This window comes from Seriola lalandi, unplaced genomic scaffold (assembly GCF_002814215.2).
Source record: "Seriola lalandi dorsalis isolate HSWRI2012SDOR001 ecotype SW California unplaced genomic scaffold, Sedor1 jcf7180002054544, whole genome shotgun sequence".
NCBI classification, from domain to species: domain Eukaryota; kingdom Metazoa; phylum Chordata; class Actinopteri; order Carangiformes; family Carangidae; genus Seriola; species Seriola lalandi.
This window is the reverse complement of record NW_019525097.1, coordinates 715,771-737,803: the sequence shown is the minus strand read 5'-3', so window position 1 is coordinate 737,803 and position 22,033 is coordinate 715,771. Positions and strand designations below refer to the sequence as shown.

The following is a 22,033-nucleotide window of genomic DNA, read 5'->3' as shown; positions in this document are numbered from 1 at the left end:
GATATCTCATCTCTGCTGGGTAGGTAAATAATAAATTCATTTTTAATTAATTCAGTATTATATATTCAATAAATGAAACTGACCAACATTTTATCATGTTTTTGAAAAAAAACCTTCACAAAACACAAAATGTGATATGCATGTTTCTTTATTTCATAAAGAGAAATGGTGTCTAGACAAAAAAGTTGTTTAGATAACACTAGCAATTGAAATTAATGAAAATTGGGTTTGCACAATACTGTATTTACAATGGTTATTGAAGTCATTTTAATTAATTAGGGTCATGTAGCATTTAAAAATTATAAAGGTAAGAACTCTTAGTAGAGAATAAGCAAATAACAGCTATTTCAAATTGACAATATTAACACAAAACAGTCATCTAGAAAAATGAAAGAAAAAAACAACAACTTGAACTACAAGCTTAAGAGCTATTACATTAAAAATGATGCACCAAAATCGACTAATACAATAATCCATATAATCTGTGTAAAAAGCATGTAGAAAAAACACCTGATGCAGTTTGCTGATACAGTCATTGACCAGTTATGAGAGGTATGAAGGATTTCACAGGTAGATAAGTGTGAGAAAGTCCGCACTGGTGACTTGGGGATGGGGGCCCAGGCCCCTGTATACACTCACTTCACTTGAATGTGAACTATGGCCTCTGCACGTTCTAAGGCAAATATCGGAGGTGCACTTGTATTCATATAATGCTAACCCATCCCGAAAGTTGGATTAAAGACAAGGTGAGGAAACTCATTCTTTGTCTCTTTACACAACACCAAGAACCAGTCGAATTGAACCAAGTGATTTTTACATGGCAAAAATCAATCATACATGACATGACACCTATTTGTAAACATATTCCATTTTTCATATTTTATCTTCAATGATCTCGACCTGCGCATTCAACCAGGATACCAGATTTTTTTTTTTTTTTTTTCTCAATAAAGTTGAGCAGTCTGTGAGAAAGGCATGATTTTGTTCATATTCTTTTATAGAACAACCTTTGGAGTTGAAAAGCCAGTGTTTGTTTCAGAGAAGCAGCAGCAAAAAAAAGTTAAACTTAAAAAAAAAAGAAGACAAATACACAGCAAAAAAAGGTAAGAGCATCCAATTACAGAGTTACAGCAACAGCAAAATTGTTCACTTAAATCAACCTGTTGTAATGGCTATGAAATAAAAAGTGCCTGGCCTGCACAAAATAGCCTGAAAGACTCCTCATATATAAGAATCAAATTCATTATGTCATTTTAGGTGTTTTTTTATGCTTGTAATTACTTATTTTATCATTTTAAAATCAATATTTGCATACGAAAAATGAATCAGATGACTGTGTGCAATGTGAGGGGTCGAACGTAGTGACGAACCAGTAAATAATTACACAGACCCTGCACTTCCCTTCAGCCCTGCAAAGTTTTTCAGCCTCTTTTAGCTTTACAACCAGAAAACTCAGTTTTAATCTCATTTCCAGTAGCAGCAGTTTGCTGCTTTTAAGCTAAAAAAAAAAAAAAAGGTCTGATACACTCATTGTGTGCGACCTTCCCACCACCAAATGGCAGACATGCAAAGTTAGCTACTAGCTGGTGAACATACTGGAGCTGGAGAGCCACATATGTTTTCTCAGGAGTTGGTGGAGACTGAAACAGCTAAAACGAGGGAGAATATTAGACAACAATTCATGCTGACACATTAGCCATACCAACCATATATGGTGATAATAAGCAAATGCAGCTGGTTCTGCTGCCCCCAAGTGGCCAATATTAGTTAATCAATTAATTCAGCTTTAAACAATATTAACAAATCATTTTTAAACATCATCTTCTGAGCAGATTTAAATATCTGAGCCACTCAAGGGTCAGTTCACCCAAATGACAAAAAGCATGTTTCATTACTAAGTAGCTTTGGTGTCATTTACAGTGTTTGAAAATTCTGCCGATACCACAATTCAATGGAGTTTTCATTGGAACTACCAAAGGCTTAGGGCACTGTTTATGAAATGAGATGCTGCTTTTGATTTCTTTTTGTTTTTTCAGTGATGTGAGCACCATGAACAAAATTCCTCCATTGTCCATTGTATTAGAGTGGATGCAGAAATCTCAAGAAACATGTCTCCCAAAACCTGGACATCTGCAAAGCTAGATGCCACCAGAGGTAAGTGTGACATTTCAATGAACTGACCCTTTAAACAGCAGTGGAAATAATAGTCTACAGGGTGTAAACCAGACATTTTTAAAGGAATAATTAAGATGTTGACATTGCTGATGTTAACACCATCTCACCATTGAGGCTGAGGATGGATGGAGAATCATTTTGACTGAAACAGTCGGTACTGGAGCATGCAGCAAGACTCAAAGAGCTCAGAGGTCTCCTGACTTGAGAGTATAATTCAGGGATGTCCGTTCGCTTCATCCTCTATGATAATCTAAGGGCACGTTATGTTGAATTAGCAATATACATTATGTATCTTCGGGTGACAGAAATTCTACTATGCATAAACAAGAATGTCACTGTGGTGTTATTACACATCTGAAGAGATGCCCAGGGTCCTTTGTTACAATAGTTACGCTACAACACAAACTTCATGAATTCATTTTTCTCCAAACAGAAAAAAACAAAACATAAAACCAAAGAGTCTGTGCTCTCCAATGAAACACCAGGGTTCCTCGATTTAAGGTCAAGCACACAAATAGAAAACGTTGCATATTGTTTGCGGAGAAGAAGCGTCTGTATCGAAAGTGTTCCACTTTAATTTTCTGGCTTTAACCTGGTAGGATCTCCACGTGGGTAAATACTGTTCTGCTTCAGTAAATATGCGCACAAGAATGAAAAAGAGCTCAAACGGTAAAAAAGGGCTGAACAAACAGGAGAAACTACACCGGTCGACGAAGAATTACTACTGCTCCGCGCTCAGGCTGTGCCACAATGTAAGAACTGTGCGTGTATTTGTATGAATATACTGTATGTGTCTGTATGCATGTGTTTTGTGCATGTGCGGGTCTATGTACTCTACAATATAGAGACCAGTCTCAACATTTTTAAAGACAGGTTTGTAAAATACACTTAAGAGTTACTCTGTTCGGCTGTATCAGAAAAACAGTCTCACGTGAGATTATACGCTAAACTACTGTTTTAAACTCTAAAATTTACATCAGTAAAAGTCAGGGGGTAGAACTTCAAAATGTTTTTATCCAAACTTTAAAGCCCCAATCCGAAACACTCTCAGCATCCCACCTAATGCACCCGAATAAAATCACAAAATTGAGTGAGGAAATAGGTGGGTGTCAGGGGGTGTGGCTAATTGCTAGCTTAGTAGCACCCACATTTTTCCTGGTGTTTTCTATCCATATTCTTTAGATCAATTATTATTAGAATTAGAGCCTTTTGTGATTTTAACAACAAATTGTTTAGCAAATTTTTTTTGCTAATCTGCATTTTTTAGTAATACAGTAACATTACAAATGTTTTCTGATGTCATCAAGTTAGCTTCGTAGCTTTAGAGGTTTTTTGAATTTTTAATACCAAATACTGTAGCAGATACTTTTCTTATGTATGGCAGTATGGATAGTAAACTTCAGGAACACATCTCTTGTTTTTTCAGAGAGACATGCCAATAAGAGATCACAGAAGCTAGCAGAACAGCAGCTAGCCCAGAGGTGACATTAGCTTAAGCTTGCTATCAAGCTAACAGGGGCGCCATTTTGGATTGGGGCTTTAAAGAGCGACAAAAAAAAAAAAAAAGCTTCACATTCCAATTGAATCCCACTTTTGTACTAGAGCATGGCCCTGCCTCCAGTGACAGTTGAGATAATTCAGCTTGTTTATACATAGAAATATATATATATTGAAAAAAAATCCTTTTAAAAGCAGACTGCTCCAGAGAGAACTCGCGAGGCAAACGGAAGCTGGACAAACTAACTAGGCTTATAGCTATAGGCAGCATGCATGCACATCACAAAGTAGGTGTTCAAACAAATGCACAATTAGGGCAAACATGTTACTATCTAATATGATTGTTGCTCAATCACTCTGACGACACGTACACTGCTTTCACGTCAAATGAATTCTGAATTAGCTTATTCAAGTCCTAAAGAAATACAAATATAAGGTGTGAACACTCTTATACTAAAACATTAGATTCCTTTTGTATTTAGGTTTCAGATACGTCTTCTTCATAGAGAGATATTTATTCATATAATCATATCAACAAGATGTTTCCCCTTGAAGTGCCAACATAAGTGCTCCAGTCTCAGATGTTTAAAGGGTCTGAAACTAAGACAAAGACCCTCGTTGAAGTGCTAAATGGCTCTGTGGCCGGAAACAAAGTGCCTGAATAATTTGTCAAATTTGTTGATTTTTAAAAAAAATCTTTTTGTCAAAAAGGTGTTTTCTCTTATTCAGGATCCATTTGAAAAAAAAAGAAAGTATCTGTCACGTAGATGTTTGCTGCACTTTTCACTGTCAAACGGCATCAAACGGCAACACTGAAGAAACCCAAAGCATGTCTGCGAGAGTGTATACACAAATAGCATTTTTAAATACTGATAAGAAATAAGATTTACTCCAAAAAACACAAGGCAAAACTCTTTTTTTTCACATTTAGAGAGGAGAGAGAGAGAGAGAGAGAGAGAGAGAGAGAGAGGGAGAGAGAGAGAGAGAGAGGGAGGAAGGAAGGAGCTGGCCTGAGCTGCGCATTACAAATACATCTTGAATGTCTAAATTTATACATGCATGGGGCGAAAGAATTTTACAAGTGTGTGTCGACGCATGTGTCTGTATGTGCTGTGTTGCGTGTTGAGTGTCTACATGTGTGTCGAGCTGATTTCCTGAGTATAAGAACACCCACCATGATGGGGAATATTCATTAGGCAGGACAGGAAACAGCAAAGCAAAGATTTTTCCCTTAGCAAAAAGGTGCTTGATATAACCCCGGTGAAAAAAATAAAATAAAAAGAAACATCTAAGCCTCTACCTGTACAAAAAAAAAAAAATCACTGTTACAGTCATCATGCTCCATACTATATACATTTCTGCCAAACAAGCACTTGAAAGTCAGTCACTGTTACAACATCCAAATACAATGGTATTGCTGATGAGTGGGAAATAAAAATAGTCATTTAACCACCTGCAAAAACCCTTTTTCTTTATCTTTTTTTTTTTCCTTTCAATTCAGTGCTGAGGAAGGCAAAGGAGGAATGTTTTCGGTTGCAGCCTGTACAAAGTTCTCCTGTACAGAAATACAAATGTGAGACGCTTGAAGACATTTTTGCATATGAACATTTTACAGTCTAACTGCATCGTAACTTCCTCGTGTACAGAAACTACTGTATTCTCATTTTTCATGAATTAGTTTGAACATTCAGAGGATTTTTTTTTCTTTTTCTTATTCCTGAGTTTGAATTGCTGTGACGAAAAGGGCCACTAAGATATAGTGAGAAGAGAACCACAGAGAGAGAGAGAGAGAGAGAGAGACAGAGAGAGAGAGAGAGACAGAGAGAGGTAGAGAAGATTGATAAAGACAGAGTGGGAAAATAAAAGAGAGGAGAGAGAAAGGCAGAAGAAGCAGAGATACTGTCGGTACACGGAGAGACAAAGAGAGCTGCTGTTTAGGTCCGATGAGGTTGAACTATGAGTTGTGATGAGCGACACATGAAGAACGGAGTCTTCACTGTAGAGGTTGCTGCCCGGCCGAAGTGTAGCACCACTGTAAAGGTTTGGTGAGAAGTTCCCACTCTGTCATGGTTAAGAGGAAAAATACCTGGAGAACAGTATTGCTGCTGTTAAGACAACTTTAGTGTCAACCGTTCAAAAAGAAAAATAAAAAAACCAAAAAGACAGCACGAAAAGACATAAATACATACAAAGCTTGTTTTTCAGTGAACACTGGGAGAGGCCGACATCTCAACAACCCCGAGAGAGGGTTTGTCAGAAGAATAAAATTAAATAATAAAAAAAAACAAAACAAAAAAAACAAAAAAGAAAAACAACAACACAGAACCACCACTACATTGTACAGTCCTTCCTTGGCTGCTCGTCAGTTGTGCATTTGTCAGTCATTTCCTGACAAAAATCAACTGTTACCGTCTGGTTGGATTTTTCAGTGGGCAGCCCTGACTTTGTGTACAAACCGGCGTCTTGGCCGTCCATATCTTTATCCGCCCCGTTTCTGACGGCCAAGTCGGGCTCGCTCTCTGAGGGGCCGGGCGACCCGTGGAAGCTGGGTTCCGGCGTGGCCGAGCCCGAGTGGGCGGTGAGGTCGATGCTGGTGGTGGCGTTGGTGAGGGCGGCGGAGGGGCTGCGGGGACGCTTGGGCTCGTGGGCAGCGTTGTTGCTGGCGGTGGAGTTGGAGGGCCGCAGCACGGGGCAGTAGTGGTGTAATGACTGGACCTGCTCGGGGCTCAGCTGGACGTCCCTGCACACTTCCTGGGACAGGCAGGAGAAGTTCTCCCACAGCTCGCCCATACACGCCTTCAGCTGGTTCCTCTCCGTCAGCAACTTCTCCTTCTCACACACCTGCACGCACACACAACAGTCAAGGCGTGACACTCAATGGTTTAGTCAGGAATCAGTTTTGAGCCGTCGTTATTTAAAGCATCACAGAAAGGCGTACTGTTGCGTCACTGTATTTTCACATTTAATTGATTTGCGTTAAAATTGTACTAGGTAGCAAACAGGAAGTCAATTTTGACACAGCCTTAGTGTTTCCATGGCTACGATGGCTTTAGCTCTTGGAGTCCATTTTTGGCCTGGCTCAGGAAGTGACTGAAAAATGGTTGATCAAGCTAATGCGTCATCATACCTGTAAACAGTAACCACTCTGAGCAGGATACAGGTTAGACACTGAATTATTCAACCTCAAGACTTGATTTTTTATTTTATTTTTTTTAACTATATGCAATGTTCATTTAACAGAACCATTGTAGGCATCTTGTTCAGTATTTTACACCTAATTCACTTTCAACTTTGCTGCACTCAATATGACCGAAGAGGTTAAAACTGATAAGAGAAATATGCTGGAAAGTCGATGAAAAATGTGGTCATGATAACATCAGTAGACAAATTTACATTGCTCTTGACATTGTTTGCTTTTTCCTGTAACACTGACTTTTCTTGAAGATGCAACAGGAACCTGTATCAGTCTCCGGTATGGAAAAGTTACCTTCATGCATTTGAAAAGAGCTGTTAGATTCACTGCATGATAGAGAATATTAGTTCTGCTTCAAAGGTTGAAACACTTTGCTCTTGGACCAATAATTAAATCTTATGATTGTATAGTGGTGAACATTATATTAATATTACTTTGTCATATGTTGGGCAGTGCTGTGAAAATATGACTGCTGCCGCCAACTGATGGGACTGGAGGAGAGAAAAGTCTTATATTGTTGCAGTTCACACATCTGGCCACTAGAGGTCAACAAAGCCAACGTTCTTAATGTCACTTTCATTTCCTGTAATCTCCAATCTTTATCAAAAATGTGACATATTATGAGGTTGTCAGATATCAGGTGCGCGCCAATCTAAAGACAGAGCTCTAAATAACGGCGGCCCTTCTGAGAGGTACTTCATCACATCACCACAGGTAACTGTTACCCCTGACGACGAGGTGTCTAATGAAGAGCTGAGGGTGCGGAAGCAGTCAACTCACCAGTTTTCTGATCTCACACTCCAGGTTCAGGATGCAGTCGAGCTTCCTCTTGCGGCAGCGCTGCGCCGCGATGCGGTTCTTGCTCCGCCGCCTCACGTCGTGGATGAACTCGAGCTGCTCCGAGGTCAGTTTGTGCATTTTCACCAACATTTGGAAGTCGTTCCGTGGAAGATTTGTGATTTGATCTACGGGGAAAGGGAGCTTCACCTGGAAAAGGGGAAGATAAAAATATCAGACATCAGTTTTATTATTCAGCCTTAATTCAGCTGGACAGACTTACACAGTTAATGTAAAAATATCAAGGTCATCTTTCTCCTACAGAGTCTGAAGTGTGCCGCTGTTATAATTATAGTCTTTGACAGTGTTCAACTTATAAGTAATTATTAATTGATTAATTGAATTGAGAATGTATTACTCAACTCAAAGTTATAAAAAATCAATTTACAGCGTATAACTATGTGGAAATGGGGAAAAAAGCAAATTAAAAGACTTTCCATTGTAAAATTTCAACTCTCTGCACACCCAGAGTTGTTTTCATTTCTTTTGGCTGATTAGACGTTTGTTCAGGTTGAAGTTGGGTTGGTGTTACTGTGGGATTTATCTGAAGGTTCATGTACAAATAAAGATCATAAACATGTAGGTTGTCGCTCCCTATGAAGGTGCAACAAAGCCAACAGGAGAGTGAAGGAAATGTCAAACTGTCTGTTCACTCCCACACAAACCTGAGAAAAGATCTAATCAACTGAAAAAGAAACGTGTAAAGGAACGTGTAGGCGTACAATTCCTGTGCAGGGCCTTGATATGAAGATTTGATCTACTCTTTGATTTCAACTTTGAACTATAAATCCACGATTTGAATCTGAAATTTACAGAAATTGCATAAGGTGGATTTTCCAAATGGGGTTCAGATGGGGTTTATTCTCCCATGAGTCTTATATTTGAAATAGCTTATGAATAAATATTCCTAACTTCTTTTGCAGGAATCATGACCTCAGTATTTATTCAACCCTTTGCTTAAACTCTGACTGTATTTAATCCAGATTTCTTCCTCTTGTCCGTGTCAGCTTTACGCAAATAGAGCTGTGTACACCGACAGCGCAGCGGCTCGCATTTCACTCGTGGGTGACCGCCAGAGAAGCTACGTATTACCTGGATTTCCGCTGTTGGTGGCGACCAGGAAGAACAAAAAAAAAAAAAAAGAAGAAAATCCACATTTTACACAGATAATTGATTTCTATTTTTATGTGTCTTGATAGGGGGGCGTGGTCAGGTCACAATGAACATGATGCTTCGGGGTGTTTCACGTAAGTACAACAGATTATTTTACAGTTTTTATTTATTTTAATCACAGATTTTTTACCAAAAAGTTCACCAGGTAAATCAAATAGCCCATTGTGTCCACTATTGTAAGAGCAGTTACTAAATCTAACCACAAGATGGCAGTAGAGCACCACTCCACAAGGCCTCACAGAGCAGGACTTAGTGAGCGTTCAGCTCTCTCCGCCTCACATTTAACATGTAGCACATTCTCAAGCATAGGGGGAAAAGGTGATCCAAGAAAAGAGTCCCTCTCCATCTGTCCTGGAAGTGTGCCCCCTCCATCTGACCGAGAAGTATGCCAGCATGGGTGGGGTGGGGCTGGGTGGGGGGGCAGTGACTTGTCAACCTGATCCAAATCAGTGTCAGGTGATTTCTGGGGTCATGAATATCTGCAGCAGTGCTCACAGGCTGCAGAACAAAAGAATTAGTGGAATAAATACGACAGTCATTTGGCAGTGCAAAGCAAAATCAAAAAGCCAGATAATCCGCCGCTGATATGACAACATATCAAGGCTGTATATGTGTTTATTCTCTTTTTCTCAGTTTGGAGAGCAACAACAAGTCAGCCTCTCTCCCCGAGGTGATGGCAAACCTTATGATAAGCACATCATAGGCAGATCCACCCCAGTGGTATCTGTGTGCACCAGGGAGCTGTAGCTCTAGGCAGCGAGGGAAGCAGTGGAGGCATAACAAAGAGCCAGAGGAAGACAGCCGGAGAGCTTGGCAGAGATGAGAGGAGCTGCAGCTCTCTCTTTCTCCTCTCCCTTTCCCTTTCTCTCCCCGTGGCTGCCTCTGTGGAGCGCAGGAAGAACAAAGCCAAACAAAGGAGGAAGACAGGAGAAAGAGGAGCAAGCGATGTGACTCCACTCCATACCTGGCTGACTCGAGCGGGGCCGGATGCTCCCCAGAGACCCTTAGCCGCTCAGATGACTGCAGGCAGAGGCTGCAGCACAGGCAGCTCAGCTTTGTTTCTCCATACTGGTGCACAGCGGCGGCGGAGCTGTCACCTGGTGTAAGCGCTGCACTCGGGGGGATAAGGCAAGGTGCCCACTCATGACAGAATCGAAATTACTCCTCACTCAAAGGCAAATCTAGACATCAATCTCTCTCTGAAAGAGAAAATAGCTCGAGTTTCCTCATTAGAAGTGCAGCCTTCTGAGCAGGCAGGAGCCCTATTTCTCATCTCGGCTCAACATCTGCATGCAGACACATGAATAAATAATGGCCTGAGCTTTCAAGGCCACACTGGGCTCTCGTTACTTTGCCAGGGCATGACTACTCCAGCCTCAAAGAGAGGTGTCGGGAGAGCAATAAAACATCAGTGCGAGCTGCCAGCTTTATCTAAAGCAAAGGAGAAGATGACTCTCTTTGTGATTAGATAGCTTGTGCACCATACCGCACAGCAGATAGAGAAGTGTGAGCTTCTTCCACCACCGGATCTGATGGGAATCTGTGGCCAAACAAGGGGGAAGGAGACGCTGCAACCTTGTGCTGGTTTCTTTCTCCTCTGCATCCACCAGTCACTGGTACACAGGGGATGGCTAAATTTAGCCATCCACCATGAGAACCAGTTCAGAGGCAAAGCTGGGATGACAGAGTACACTTCCACGCTGGTGAATTCACACCCAACTGTTCTGGATTTACATTTCTTTCTTAATTCTCTTCAGTCACTCTCTTTGTCTGGGTCAATTTTTTGCTGTAAATGGGGTAGAGAGTGAAAAGTAGGGCTCATCTGTTATCCAGACCAGCGCCGTGCTGGGCCTCAGCCATGACACTGTTAAAATATAATGGATGTTCAGGTTTCAAGGTGAGGTGATCATTTACACCTGCTGAAAGGTTTTTTTCTTTCAATATAAAGAAGCTGCAGAAAATATTCAGACCCTTTCACTTTTTAAATACTTTATTGTGTTGTAGATTTATCTTTAAAAACTGCTACTTTACACATAATAACCCCATGATGACACCACACGTCAGGAGAAAGATTTAAACACAAAGTCCAAGGATCTCTCTGCAGACCTGTGTGATGAAACTGTGGTGAGGCGTAGCTCAGGGTCAGGGGTATAAAACCATTTCCAAAGCTTTGAATGTTCCCAGGAGCGCAGCGGCCTCAGTAATTGTGAAATGAAAGCTTGGAGTCTTTCTCGAGTCGGCCATCCGGCAAGAAGAGCCTTGGTCAGGGAGGTGACCAAGAACCTGAAGGTTACAGAGATGGAGAACCTGCCTGAAGGACTCTGTCAATCAAGCCTTTATAGATGGAAGCCACACTGAGTTTGCCAATGGACGTTTAAACGATGCTCATGAGGAAAAAGATTCTCTAATCTGATGAGACAAAAACGTTACCATTTGAACAGATCTCTGGCTAATACCATCCACAGGGTGAAGCGTGGCGGTGGCAGCGCCTTGATAGAGGAGTCCTTGAAGAAGACCACACGACCTGAGACTGGGGCGTCAGTTCACCTTTCAGCGCGGCACTGACCTGAAGCAAACGGCCAAGACACGGGAGTCTCTGACTGTACTTGAGAGGATCTTCAATGAAGAATGAAATAAACTGCCCAAATTCAGGTGCGCAAAGCTTGTAGAGAATTACTCACTGAATGTTCTAGTTCATTACAGCTTGGGTTTTATTTTCATCAACTGTAGATAAAAAACCAACCAACCAACACAGCACAAAAAACAAAACTACAAAAATAAGCCCCAAGTTGTAATAAACAAAAATTGATCTTTTAAAGAGGAGCAGTCTGACAGTTTGGAAAACACACTTTCTGTTTCTCAGATGAAAAGAGAGGAAACTTATCTCTGTGCATCTAGTACAGAGAGTGCTATGAGATGTGTTTAGACTTGCTTGTTATGCAGAAATATGGAACTGCTCCTTTAAAAGAAAACCCAACAATGCATGACCCGAGTCCAGCTGTATTACTTAACACACAGACACGAGACTCCATTTTTCTTATCTCGCTCTCTGAAAGAAAGCAAATCAACTTATTTTTCAAAAAACGTTAAGTAAGGATATCTTTGCATTGTGTTGTAGCCCTGCATCAGGTGGAGACCCGGAGCAGAGGGGAGTCAGTGTGTGCTCACCTGTTAAGTCTCTTGACCCGCTCCGAAGCCTTTACACTCAACTTCATTTCCACAAAGGCAATTTTTCTACTCGCAGCTGTTTAACTCAAAGGCCCCGGCGCTGTCAGCACTCAGATATTTTCTCTGGCGGTTTGCTTTAAGCAATTTCTTTAAGTGATTGCTGCCTGACACCTCCGCTCCAGGTCTGAGCACTACTTGTCCCCTATCTAATCCAAACCAAAATGAGATCTTATCAGTTTTAATGTGTGATTCAGAATTCTGCACATTTGTGTTTCATGCTATCTCTGTAATTAACCCTGTTACGTCTCACATGCTTGCAAATGGGATTATAAAGCCACATTACACATGCAAGTCCTGAGTTAGATCTTAATGAAGAGGATGATGAGAGGTTCAGTAGTAGCTGTTCTATCCTGGGGGTTCAAGTAATAATCTGCAACATTTTCAGATTAATTACGATAAATTAATATAAATGAATGACTGTTGTTGGCTCTCTTGCTGAATGACGAAGTCATGAAATATATCAGCTTCATAAAAAGCTTTATCTAAGTTATAAATATTGAATGTTATGGAATAAGCACATGAAAAAAAACGGGCAGTTAATTCTGAAAAAGTGTCAAACTTCATCAACAGAAACTCTGATAAAATAAACTTGCATTACTGGGCACACTATTTGATCGCCAAGCTACTTCTCGGAATTTGAGTGCAAAAACACCACAGCACCGGCCGCCAAGCTGCAAAGACGAGGCCAAGATCAACACAACAAGAATCTCGCAGATTACCGCTGTTAGGTAGCTGGATGCTAAATACCCCCGTGATTCCAGGTTGACCACAAGATGTAAAACCCTGCAGAGGAATAGAGTTGTTTCTGTGCCCCGGCTGCCCCTAAGGGCCCACGTACTGTACGGTTTTGCTGTTACTCAGCTGTAGCAGCATCCTGGGAATCTCCCGTCCAGCCTGATCACACACTACACACACTATCCTCTTCTCTGCAGGCTCAACAAATAAAAGCACAAAACCTCCTTTTTATATTTATCCCTCTCCACTCAGCCCTCCGGAGTGATACAACACGGTTGATTTGATGCGATTCGGGAGGTAATGAAATGGCTTTATATCTCATTACCTTGTTACTGCTATATTCTGAATATGCATCATGGATAAATATAGATTTCAAAGTAAAATTCTTGGGTAAACAGCACTCCTGTTGCTCAATTTGAACAAGTCTCCCTCTGTGTACTCTGTGTAGGCTACAAAATTCATTTCTTATACACATCACTCTTGCTAAATATAGATTTAAGAGGGAAATGAACGGGCAAACATCCCCCTTGTATTAAACTCGAATAAGTCTCCTTGCACATATCACACAGTGTGTAAACAAGACTCCATTGCTATTTCATTAATAGCTACTGTACACACTCTACTGCCATGCAGCTGCACTCATCATCACATTTGGATGCCACATGTTTGTATTCCATTACATAACAATAAAATCACACTATATACATTACGCTGCTTCAGTTAAATTACCCATAGTGCCCTGGGATGAGAGGATAATCTCACTCGAAAAAGGCACCAGTCACTAATTTATCTGACATGTTATGCATTTACTATTATCACTATTGGATATGACTAAAACAAGTAAATAGCTCCACAGCTAACATTATGAATGGCAACGACCACAGCCACATCATATCTAGAATAGAGCAATGCATCTCTGGCATTGTGCAAGAGTAGTGGAACTAATATTAAGGTCTGTGCACTTCCTGTTGCAAGTTCATTCTACTTTATGGTTTGCATGATAAAAAAGGAAGAAGAAAAGTGTGGTGATGTATGAGGACTACTTCCTAAATCTCCCACTCGCTCTGAGATCAATATTTGCACCTCTGCGGCCAGACGATACGCTGGAATGAGCTCAACGCCTACACTGTAACCAGGAGCTGGAGCTCTGAGAGAGACAAAGAGAGGAGGAGACAGACTGGGGAACAAATGGTGCTGTGTATGCATCTCTATAAATCCACATACTGGTGGATGCAGCTCTCAAACTCTCCTTCAGCGCTGGCAAATCCAGGTGGGATTGTGGCAGCATACAGTGGGGTCCAAAAGTCACTGTGCAGAACATTAACTCTGAGCTGTGCGATTGCAAGCTCTGATTTACTCAGAGTTGAGACCTACTGGGAGGCTGCTGCAAAAAAAACAAACTACATCCATTAAAGCCATTAAAGCAAGACTTTGTAACTAAAAAGTGGACACTGTGCCCAGGGAAAGAAATGCTAAAACTAAACTAAAACGTAAGTAAAGAATAAAGTCAGTGAAATGACACAGTGTAATCTCAGTTTGCTAATATTAGCCAACATTAGCCACCATATTGGTAGTGCAATTTCTGGTACAATAGAATTTTATGGGTTAATGGTGAATGTAAAAAACATAGTGTAATAGTACCACAAGAATAGGAGAGTCATAAAGTTAGTTCACTGGCTCAGTAATGTCTGTTACACAGTGTTATTGATCTAAAGATAGCTTAAATTAGGAAAACATTAGCCACCAAAAGCTATAGTAAGGCTACAGCACCCCGAGTGTATTAAAATGAGCAAGAATACAAATAATTGCTAATAAATACAACTTTTAAAAAAAAAAAAGTTACATGATAAATGCTTCAATATTAGCACAAGCAACAAAGAGTCATAAAGTCAGCGAACTGACTCAGTTTTGTTAGCTACACAACAATACCGTTTCTAAATTAGCTAAGCTTACGATTCATACCAGACCTTCTGAAATGTGAGCTACCTGTACTGAACTGAGCAAAAATATGTTTTACTGCTAATAAATTTAGCAGTTTTTTGCAATTATACAATTATGATGAATGCTAAAACGTAGTGTGTCAGTAGCACGACGTCAGAAGAGTCACAAAGTCAGTGAACTCAGTGATGCTAACATTAGCTAACCACCTTTAAGCTACTGGTTATAGCACACAAGTATTGACTTATAATAAAGGTGCATTTTATTTCTTATGAATTCAACTATTCATTATTTTTTTCCTCTTTATCTCATTCAATTTAGCAAACAGAACAGAGGTATGATAACAGTAGCCTATTTGTCTGTACATAATAAACTAATAAAATATTCTAGCAGCCACATCCCGCTGTGCATTTTTAAAGAGTTCAGACCCTGTCACTTTTTTTCAATTGTATTTACCACAGGTGGACTCCAACCACGGAGCAGAAACATCTTAAAGAGGATCAAGAGAAATGGGAGGTACGTGAGATGTGTCATAGTAAATTGTCTGAATACTTATGTTAACATGATATTTCTTTTTTTTTTAAGTTTTCTAAAGTTTTCTCTTTGTCATTATGGGGAATTGAGTTTAGACTGATGAGGGATTTTTTTTAATGTTAGTATAAGGCTGCAACATAACAACATATGAAGAGTGAAGGGGTCTGAATACTTTCTGAATACACTGTATATCCAGCCATCATACACCCAACTCCAACTGGCACAGCTTATCTTTTATTTATAATGTATTATTTTACATTTAATCCCTTGTTTAAGTATTTATTATATTATACTATAGGCACAGGCTATTACAGGAGTAGCTCCAAGATTTCACTTTCTCCCTTTACACTATTCATTTTCTTAATTCAATCACTGCTAGGAGATAAATCAGACTTTGACTCTAGCAGTATACACTACTCCTGTCATAACAATTAAGACCAATTTACTCTGAGACCAATATAAACCACTGTGACACTATACATCAAATTCCCCTCAAAGAGCCAGACTTTTCAAGTTGTTGATGACTTTTCAGAAGTTAAATATCCGTTTGAGGTGACTGTGCTGTCTGGTGTGACAAACTACTGATAGCCCTCTCCACAGATCTGGCTCACATGAATGCAACAGACCCATAACCACAGAGCAGGAGCTGCCCAGAGACCTCGAGTGACTCTGGCCACTGTACCTTGAATGACTACGCTCCAGTCAGACGGGCCTGCACTTTAATAACTTCCTTCCTCATCGGTATTCATTGTGTCCAGTCCGCGGTCCTGGGCTGCAGCTATTTTTACCAAAGCTGCTTTACCCCTCTGCCATTTGCTCAGCAAACACAGAGAGGACATCCTTCTCCATGTGTTTGTTTGTGCACGGCAGTAGGAAAAAGAGCGGCCCAGGAAGCATGAGGTAGCATTTCTTCACCACATAAAGGCCAAAGGGGAGTAACCTAACACTCTGCTTCATTTTGCAACTACCCCTCTGTGACCTCCGCTATATAACACCAGTGCAATAAACTCTAGAGCAGACAGATCTGGGAAACATTCATTCATGAAGAATGTTATCAACAGCCTGCGATAGCTGGCAGATAACCTTGTATAAGTCAGTGTGTAATGGACAACCTACAATGGCTGACAGATATAAACACGGCCTTACCCGCACAAAGATATGACAAAGGGAACTGAAATGTCTTGTGGTCATATTTGAGCTGGACTGACAGCTCTGCATTATAGATCAGTCCCATATAATTTACAGCAGCACATTCAGCAGACCCTTCAAAAGCCCATAAATCTAATGGCGATGGGTCACGGTACGAAGGTAATAATTACACATTACTGCTGAGCCTCTTTATTTTGCGGGGTGGAACTGAATTCTTTACACTGAAAAGCACAATCCTGTCATGTAGCTCCAACCCTTGCAACTTGCTCTGTAAATCTGATCACCATGGCAACACACCAGTTTCTCTCTCTCTCTCTCTTTCTCTCTTTTCTCTCCTCTGTGCACTTAGAGCAACCCCCTCCGCCGAGCTCATCAAAAATAATTCTGTCTACACAAGCAAACATCGCTGAATGTAACATCGAGTCAAAGATGGCCTGGCACTGAAAGTTTGTCATTTAAAGCCAACATATGACATCACAGGCGTCAAGTTCTCATCTGACTCACATGTGCAGGCGAGGTGCAGATGGAAATTTAAAAAAATTAAAGCGAGCACTATGAGGATCTTTCTATATACTTTCCCTCGGGTGGTAAATTTGCTCATTTCACATTGTTACACCTGAGCTGCGGCTCCATCTGTGTGTTAGAGTCCCTCACTGATCTTTACCTGGTAAACAACAACAGTCGTCTAGTCTGCAGCTTTGGAGGACGTCTGCCCAGGTGGATTAAGGGGAGGATGATTAGAGGATTGGCTATTCATCCGTCATCGTCAGCACTGTCAGACTGCACTACAGCCCAAAGCTCAACCTCCCTGTCCACTCTCATTCCACGGGCGCACCACTGCTGTAATGTTTAGGTTGTAATCCCTGTAATCGCACACCTTCAACGCGGCTGCAGCTAATTGTTGATAGATGAGAAATGTCACAAGTCGGCTAAAGGCTGCGCAGAGAATTAGCATATGCATATTTATGGAGACGGATTACAAGCGTCAGTGTTTCTGCTCGGGATAAAACGAGATACTTAGGCTAGTTGGCACTGGCTGAGAGACAAAACAGAGCCAGAGGGAATCACTTCAGAGGGCAGGTCTACCCCGGGAGAATCCTGACCCCGCAGCGCTTTTCACAAACACACTCCTCTTGGGGAGGATGATCAACCAATCACGGTCTTAAAAACAGCACCACAGCCTCCTGCGTTTAGACTGTCCTGGTACATTTGGGCTCTCATATTCAGACTCATTACACACATCTCCAGCAGTGCATGAAGCAGATTAATAATATCAAAGCACATCTGTGCCCTTTGGTGGTGCTGTAAATCTTACGCTGAACACTCCTACTTCAATTACATGATGATTTAATGACTGCTAATGCAGACCTGGAGAGCAGGCCACTGCAGTATAATTAGCCATGGTGGAATTGAGTGTGACTGCTCGTTGTGTGTTACATGTGAAAGACAATGTTTTACACTCACCTCTGGCCCCCGCTCCTGTACGTGGCAGGACTCGCTGTCTCCCTCTGAGAAGGACCCTGACTCGTCGCTGGAGTTGGTGCCGTAGGACTGCTCACATTTGATCTTGGGCCGCACTTGGTTAAAAAGAGCATCCCCTCCCACACTCTGCTCCTGCTGGTCCACATTGAGGCAGCGCGCCACGTTGGAGCACGGCGAGGAGGAGAATTCAAATTGGGGCAGGCTACAGGGAGAGCCTCCACTGCCGTCCTCCGCGTAGGAGTATGAGGAGCAGGAGCTGGAAGTCCTGGTACGCGTCTCACAAGGCGGCGAGCGTGGGCACACTTTGATTGGCACTGGGCAGCTGGTGTTGGGCCTTGGGCGGCATAAGAGTGGAGGTTCAGTGGAGGTGGTGCTGGGAGAGTAGGTCTGGGAGGTGGGGAGGGACTGGCTGGCTCCAGCCCACAGGCCCTTTGGCATGTGCTCAGAGAGCTCCATCTCCAAAGAGTTCCCACCAGGGTAGGAATGCGCTGGGGTTCCCAGATGGTTGCAGGCCGCTGAGGAAAATATGACACTACGGCGGTCTAGCTCAACTTCCTGTTTGCAGACCCCATCACAGGAAGCGGACTTGAGGGACAACCCTGCAGGGAAACCGTCCATGTCCTTTGGGGATGTAACAGACAGATCCAGCTCCCCAGTGAAAGGCCTGAAGTCTTTTTTATGATCTCCCTGAGAGTTTCCTTTGTCCTGGGGGCAAACAAGTCTGTTGGCGAATAGCTGCTGTGATGTGTTGGGCAGGCTGGGGAGGTCCATCCCTTTCTTGAAGAGGGCTCGGAGGCAGGAAGGAGACTTGGTTCTCTTGGTTCTTTCCATAGATATTGGGCTATCCATCTCCATGGCTGTCACACTGTCCTTATCCCTGACATCCTGCTCATCTCCTGACAGGCACAATGAGATGGCCTCTTCCTCTGCCTGTGGTTCAACTTTGATCTGTGCCAAAGGCAGCCTGACCTGATCCGGCACTTCCCCGCTAACGCTGCTCTCTTTTAATGTGCTTGGAAAACCTGAGGTACTGGTGTGTGAGGAGGTGTCAATATTGTGCTTGTTGCAAGCCCACTGGTATTTCCTGTACTTGGGGCATCGTGGCAGGTCTGACCCTCCATGCCGATCGAAGTCCAGGCGGCCGTCCGTGAAGTTACTGGGTATAGCCATCGCTAGCCGATCATTGTCAGGGCGTCGGAAGGAGGCGAGGGCGTCGGCACACCGCCGCGCCCTGGGGGAGGTGGGCCTTTCCGCCTCTGACTGCATGCTCTCATCCTCTGAGTTGTTTGCCTCCGCGGCCACCTTGTGGTAGGGTAGCAGGCTGTCGTCCTCGCTGCGCAGCTGAGCTTCCAGGAAACGAAAGCATGAGTCCTCGAGGTTGTGCATGCGCAGGAATTCAGCACAGCGGATGACCTCCTGGATGTTTTCTCTGCTGAGTAACAGCTTAGCAGTGTAGGCAAACTGCAACAATGGGGCAAATCCCCTGGCAGTGACCTGCAAAAAAACAGGGAAATTGCCAGCATTACCATCAGCACAGCCATTGTTCAGAGCATTTGGAGTGTGGTGAGATAACCCGACAGCTCCAACAACCATAAACAAACACTGTAAAGTACCAGTTAATCTTTTTATTGGGTCAGCACTGAAGCTTCTATACAGCAGTAAATAAGAACTGGTGCTCTGGGAATGTTGGCGGGTTGTGTGTCCATCCTCATGTCCATAATAACAACCTGTGGGACATTCCAGCAGTCCCACCACTGTCTGCTCTGTGGTCGCATCACTGGTTTTCCCTCCACCCACTCCTGCTACTGCTGCGTATTTGCAAAACCCTTACTTACTCGAGGAACAAGTGCTGCTTTATACTCATTCAGTTTCATGTATTCACTCTTGGCAGCAGGGATCTACATAGAAACTGTGTGTCGCTGGATGGCCAAATGATGGTATTACTTAAAACAGAATCAGTGACTATGTGGTTATAAATACAGGGCCAGGTTTAAACTTTTAACCTCAGCATTGAGGTTTGGTATTGCTTCCAAAAGCTTTGATACTGATACCAAACTCACACTTTTTTTTAAAACCTTACGTGACAAACAAAGTTAAATCCTGTTTAAACACAAGCAGCCTAAATAAAATGTTCAAAACTGCGATTTAAAGTTGGGGAAGAGAGAGGGGATGACATGCAGCTCCAGGAACTACTTTTTTGGCTTTATTTGATAGAGACAGACAGGAAATACAGGAGAGAATAGGGGGAAGGGGCCGGTCAGGAGTTGAACCGGGGATTGGCTGTTCAGGGCATTTGAACCCATGTGCCCTAACCATTCAGCCATTAGGTCAGAGACTATTTGATCACAGCAAAAAGAAATTAGATCATGAATCCGACCACATGGGTTTATAATGACTTCACATTTGCACTTCACAGTAAACTGCAGCTGTAATATTAGATTTTTGTTGCCCCCACAACACTGAAATGAATATGTCTGGCTATGCTCTTTACTGCTTTAGTGCTCTGATCAAGGCACGGCCACACTTTCTGTGTCGGAGTCCTGCGTCCTCAGGTCAAGTGCCTGTAAAGCCTAATGGTTTGTAAGACTGCGGCTTATCCCTGTTGTGGCCATGTGGCACGGGATGATAGAGGGAAGCCGTCCATTTAGACATAATGCCAGATAATTAGGTAAACTCCTGAGCCTGCAGAAGTCCAGGCTGCGCTGCCCTCTGCTGCTGTGCACACAGAGACAGAGAGAAAAGGAGCCGGCTGTAAGACGGAGGGCTTGTCTGCTGTTTGGAGATCAGTGTGAGGTTCACACTAGGTTGCGTTCATCACTTTACTCAGGCTCTGGCACCCAATCCCTGCAGCTTTACTTATGTTCACTGTCTGGTGACAAACACATTACCGTTAGGCGCTCAGGGGAATGCGATCAAACGACACAGAGGAAAGGTGCGCGCACAAAAGCAATTACAATCGATTCACTTTTAATCTGGGATGCTATTGTTTGCTCTGTAAAGCACCTTTTCAGTGGCTGAGTGATGTAAGGTCGTTTTTACGCGACCTAACAGAGGCTCGCAGATGTAAAGGATGAGCATGCCAATGTGGTTTTAATGAGCCGACTGTTTACTGATTGTTTTGCTGCCTTTGTTGGAGGGAAACAGGAAGATGAATTACCCTACGTGGCACAGTCTGCGCGGTGTGAGCACTGCAGCAGCTTCCAGAGGTCCCGCGGTCTCTGCCAGACACCCCACTAGTAAAACAGGATTTTCTCTCCTAAGTAATCAAGCTTATAAAACCACAGAATTTGCTCTGTGGATTTTTTCCGCTTGGAAAAACAACTAAGTAGTATGCATGAGGAAACACAAACATGTCAGTAAAAATAGCTTGAGGTCATCTGAGTGAGTCTAAGAACGCATTAAATCATCAGGCCTTGTGGATATTCTTGAAGATAAATAAACATGTGCATTAGGATGCTCGCCCGTTGTTTTCCAGAGGTCTAAACCCTGCAGAGCCGATACTTTATCGACTTCATCCTTGTTCATATTCCAAAAAAACATAAATGAATAAAAAATCCTTGTGAAATTAGAGCTAATATATGCTGGAGGCTCAGAACTCGACAACAACAACACACTGGGGGATGTGTCTGTGCCAATGCATGGAACATGGCCCAAAATTCAGACAGGGATTATGTGGTTAAAGAACAGATACAGAGCTTTTTAGAGCTTTAAATTATAAAACACCCAATTTGACTCTCAGCTAAACTGAATCTGGATTTAAACAGTGTTCATTTGATAACATGAACAGCAGACTTGAGCACACGCTGAGAGTCATACTGTGGAAAGATTATCTACATTACACATGTTGACAGTGCTGGTGCAGTGGTGAGGCCAACCAGTCCACTCCCCTTCCCTGACAATATCCACAACAGACAATGTAATTAATATTTTAAATTATTTGTATTTTTCATGTTATCTTTTAACGGTACAGTATGAAACTTTTTAAAATAATATTTATTAGTAGAAATAGGCTGCAAAATGTATTTTATTTTGGAAAGTTTCTGTCTTCAGGTCATTTCCTGTGACCCAGACTGATTGAACAGCCTGGCAGCA

General features: G+C 42.2%; 1 protein-coding gene across 1 annotated transcript in view; it reads right to left on the bottom strand.

Annotated features, from left to right (window-relative positions):
* Positions 1-132: 132 nt before the first annotated feature.
* Positions 133-22,033, bottom strand: part of bach2b (BACH transcriptional regulator 2b) — a 97,299-nt gene continuing 75,398 nt past the window's right edge. Inside the window, exons 3-5 of the mRNA XM_023414956.2 lie at positions 17,924-19,435; positions 7,646-7,852; positions 133-6,513 (exon numbers count right to left, since the gene is read on the bottom strand). Coding sequence (XP_023270724.1) covers positions 6,004-6,513; positions 7,646-7,852; positions 17,924-19,435 — 2,229 coding nt within the window. The 3' untranslated portion in view covers positions 133-6,003. The remainder of the gene's footprint in view (positions 6,514-7,645; positions 7,853-17,923; positions 19,436-22,033) is intronic.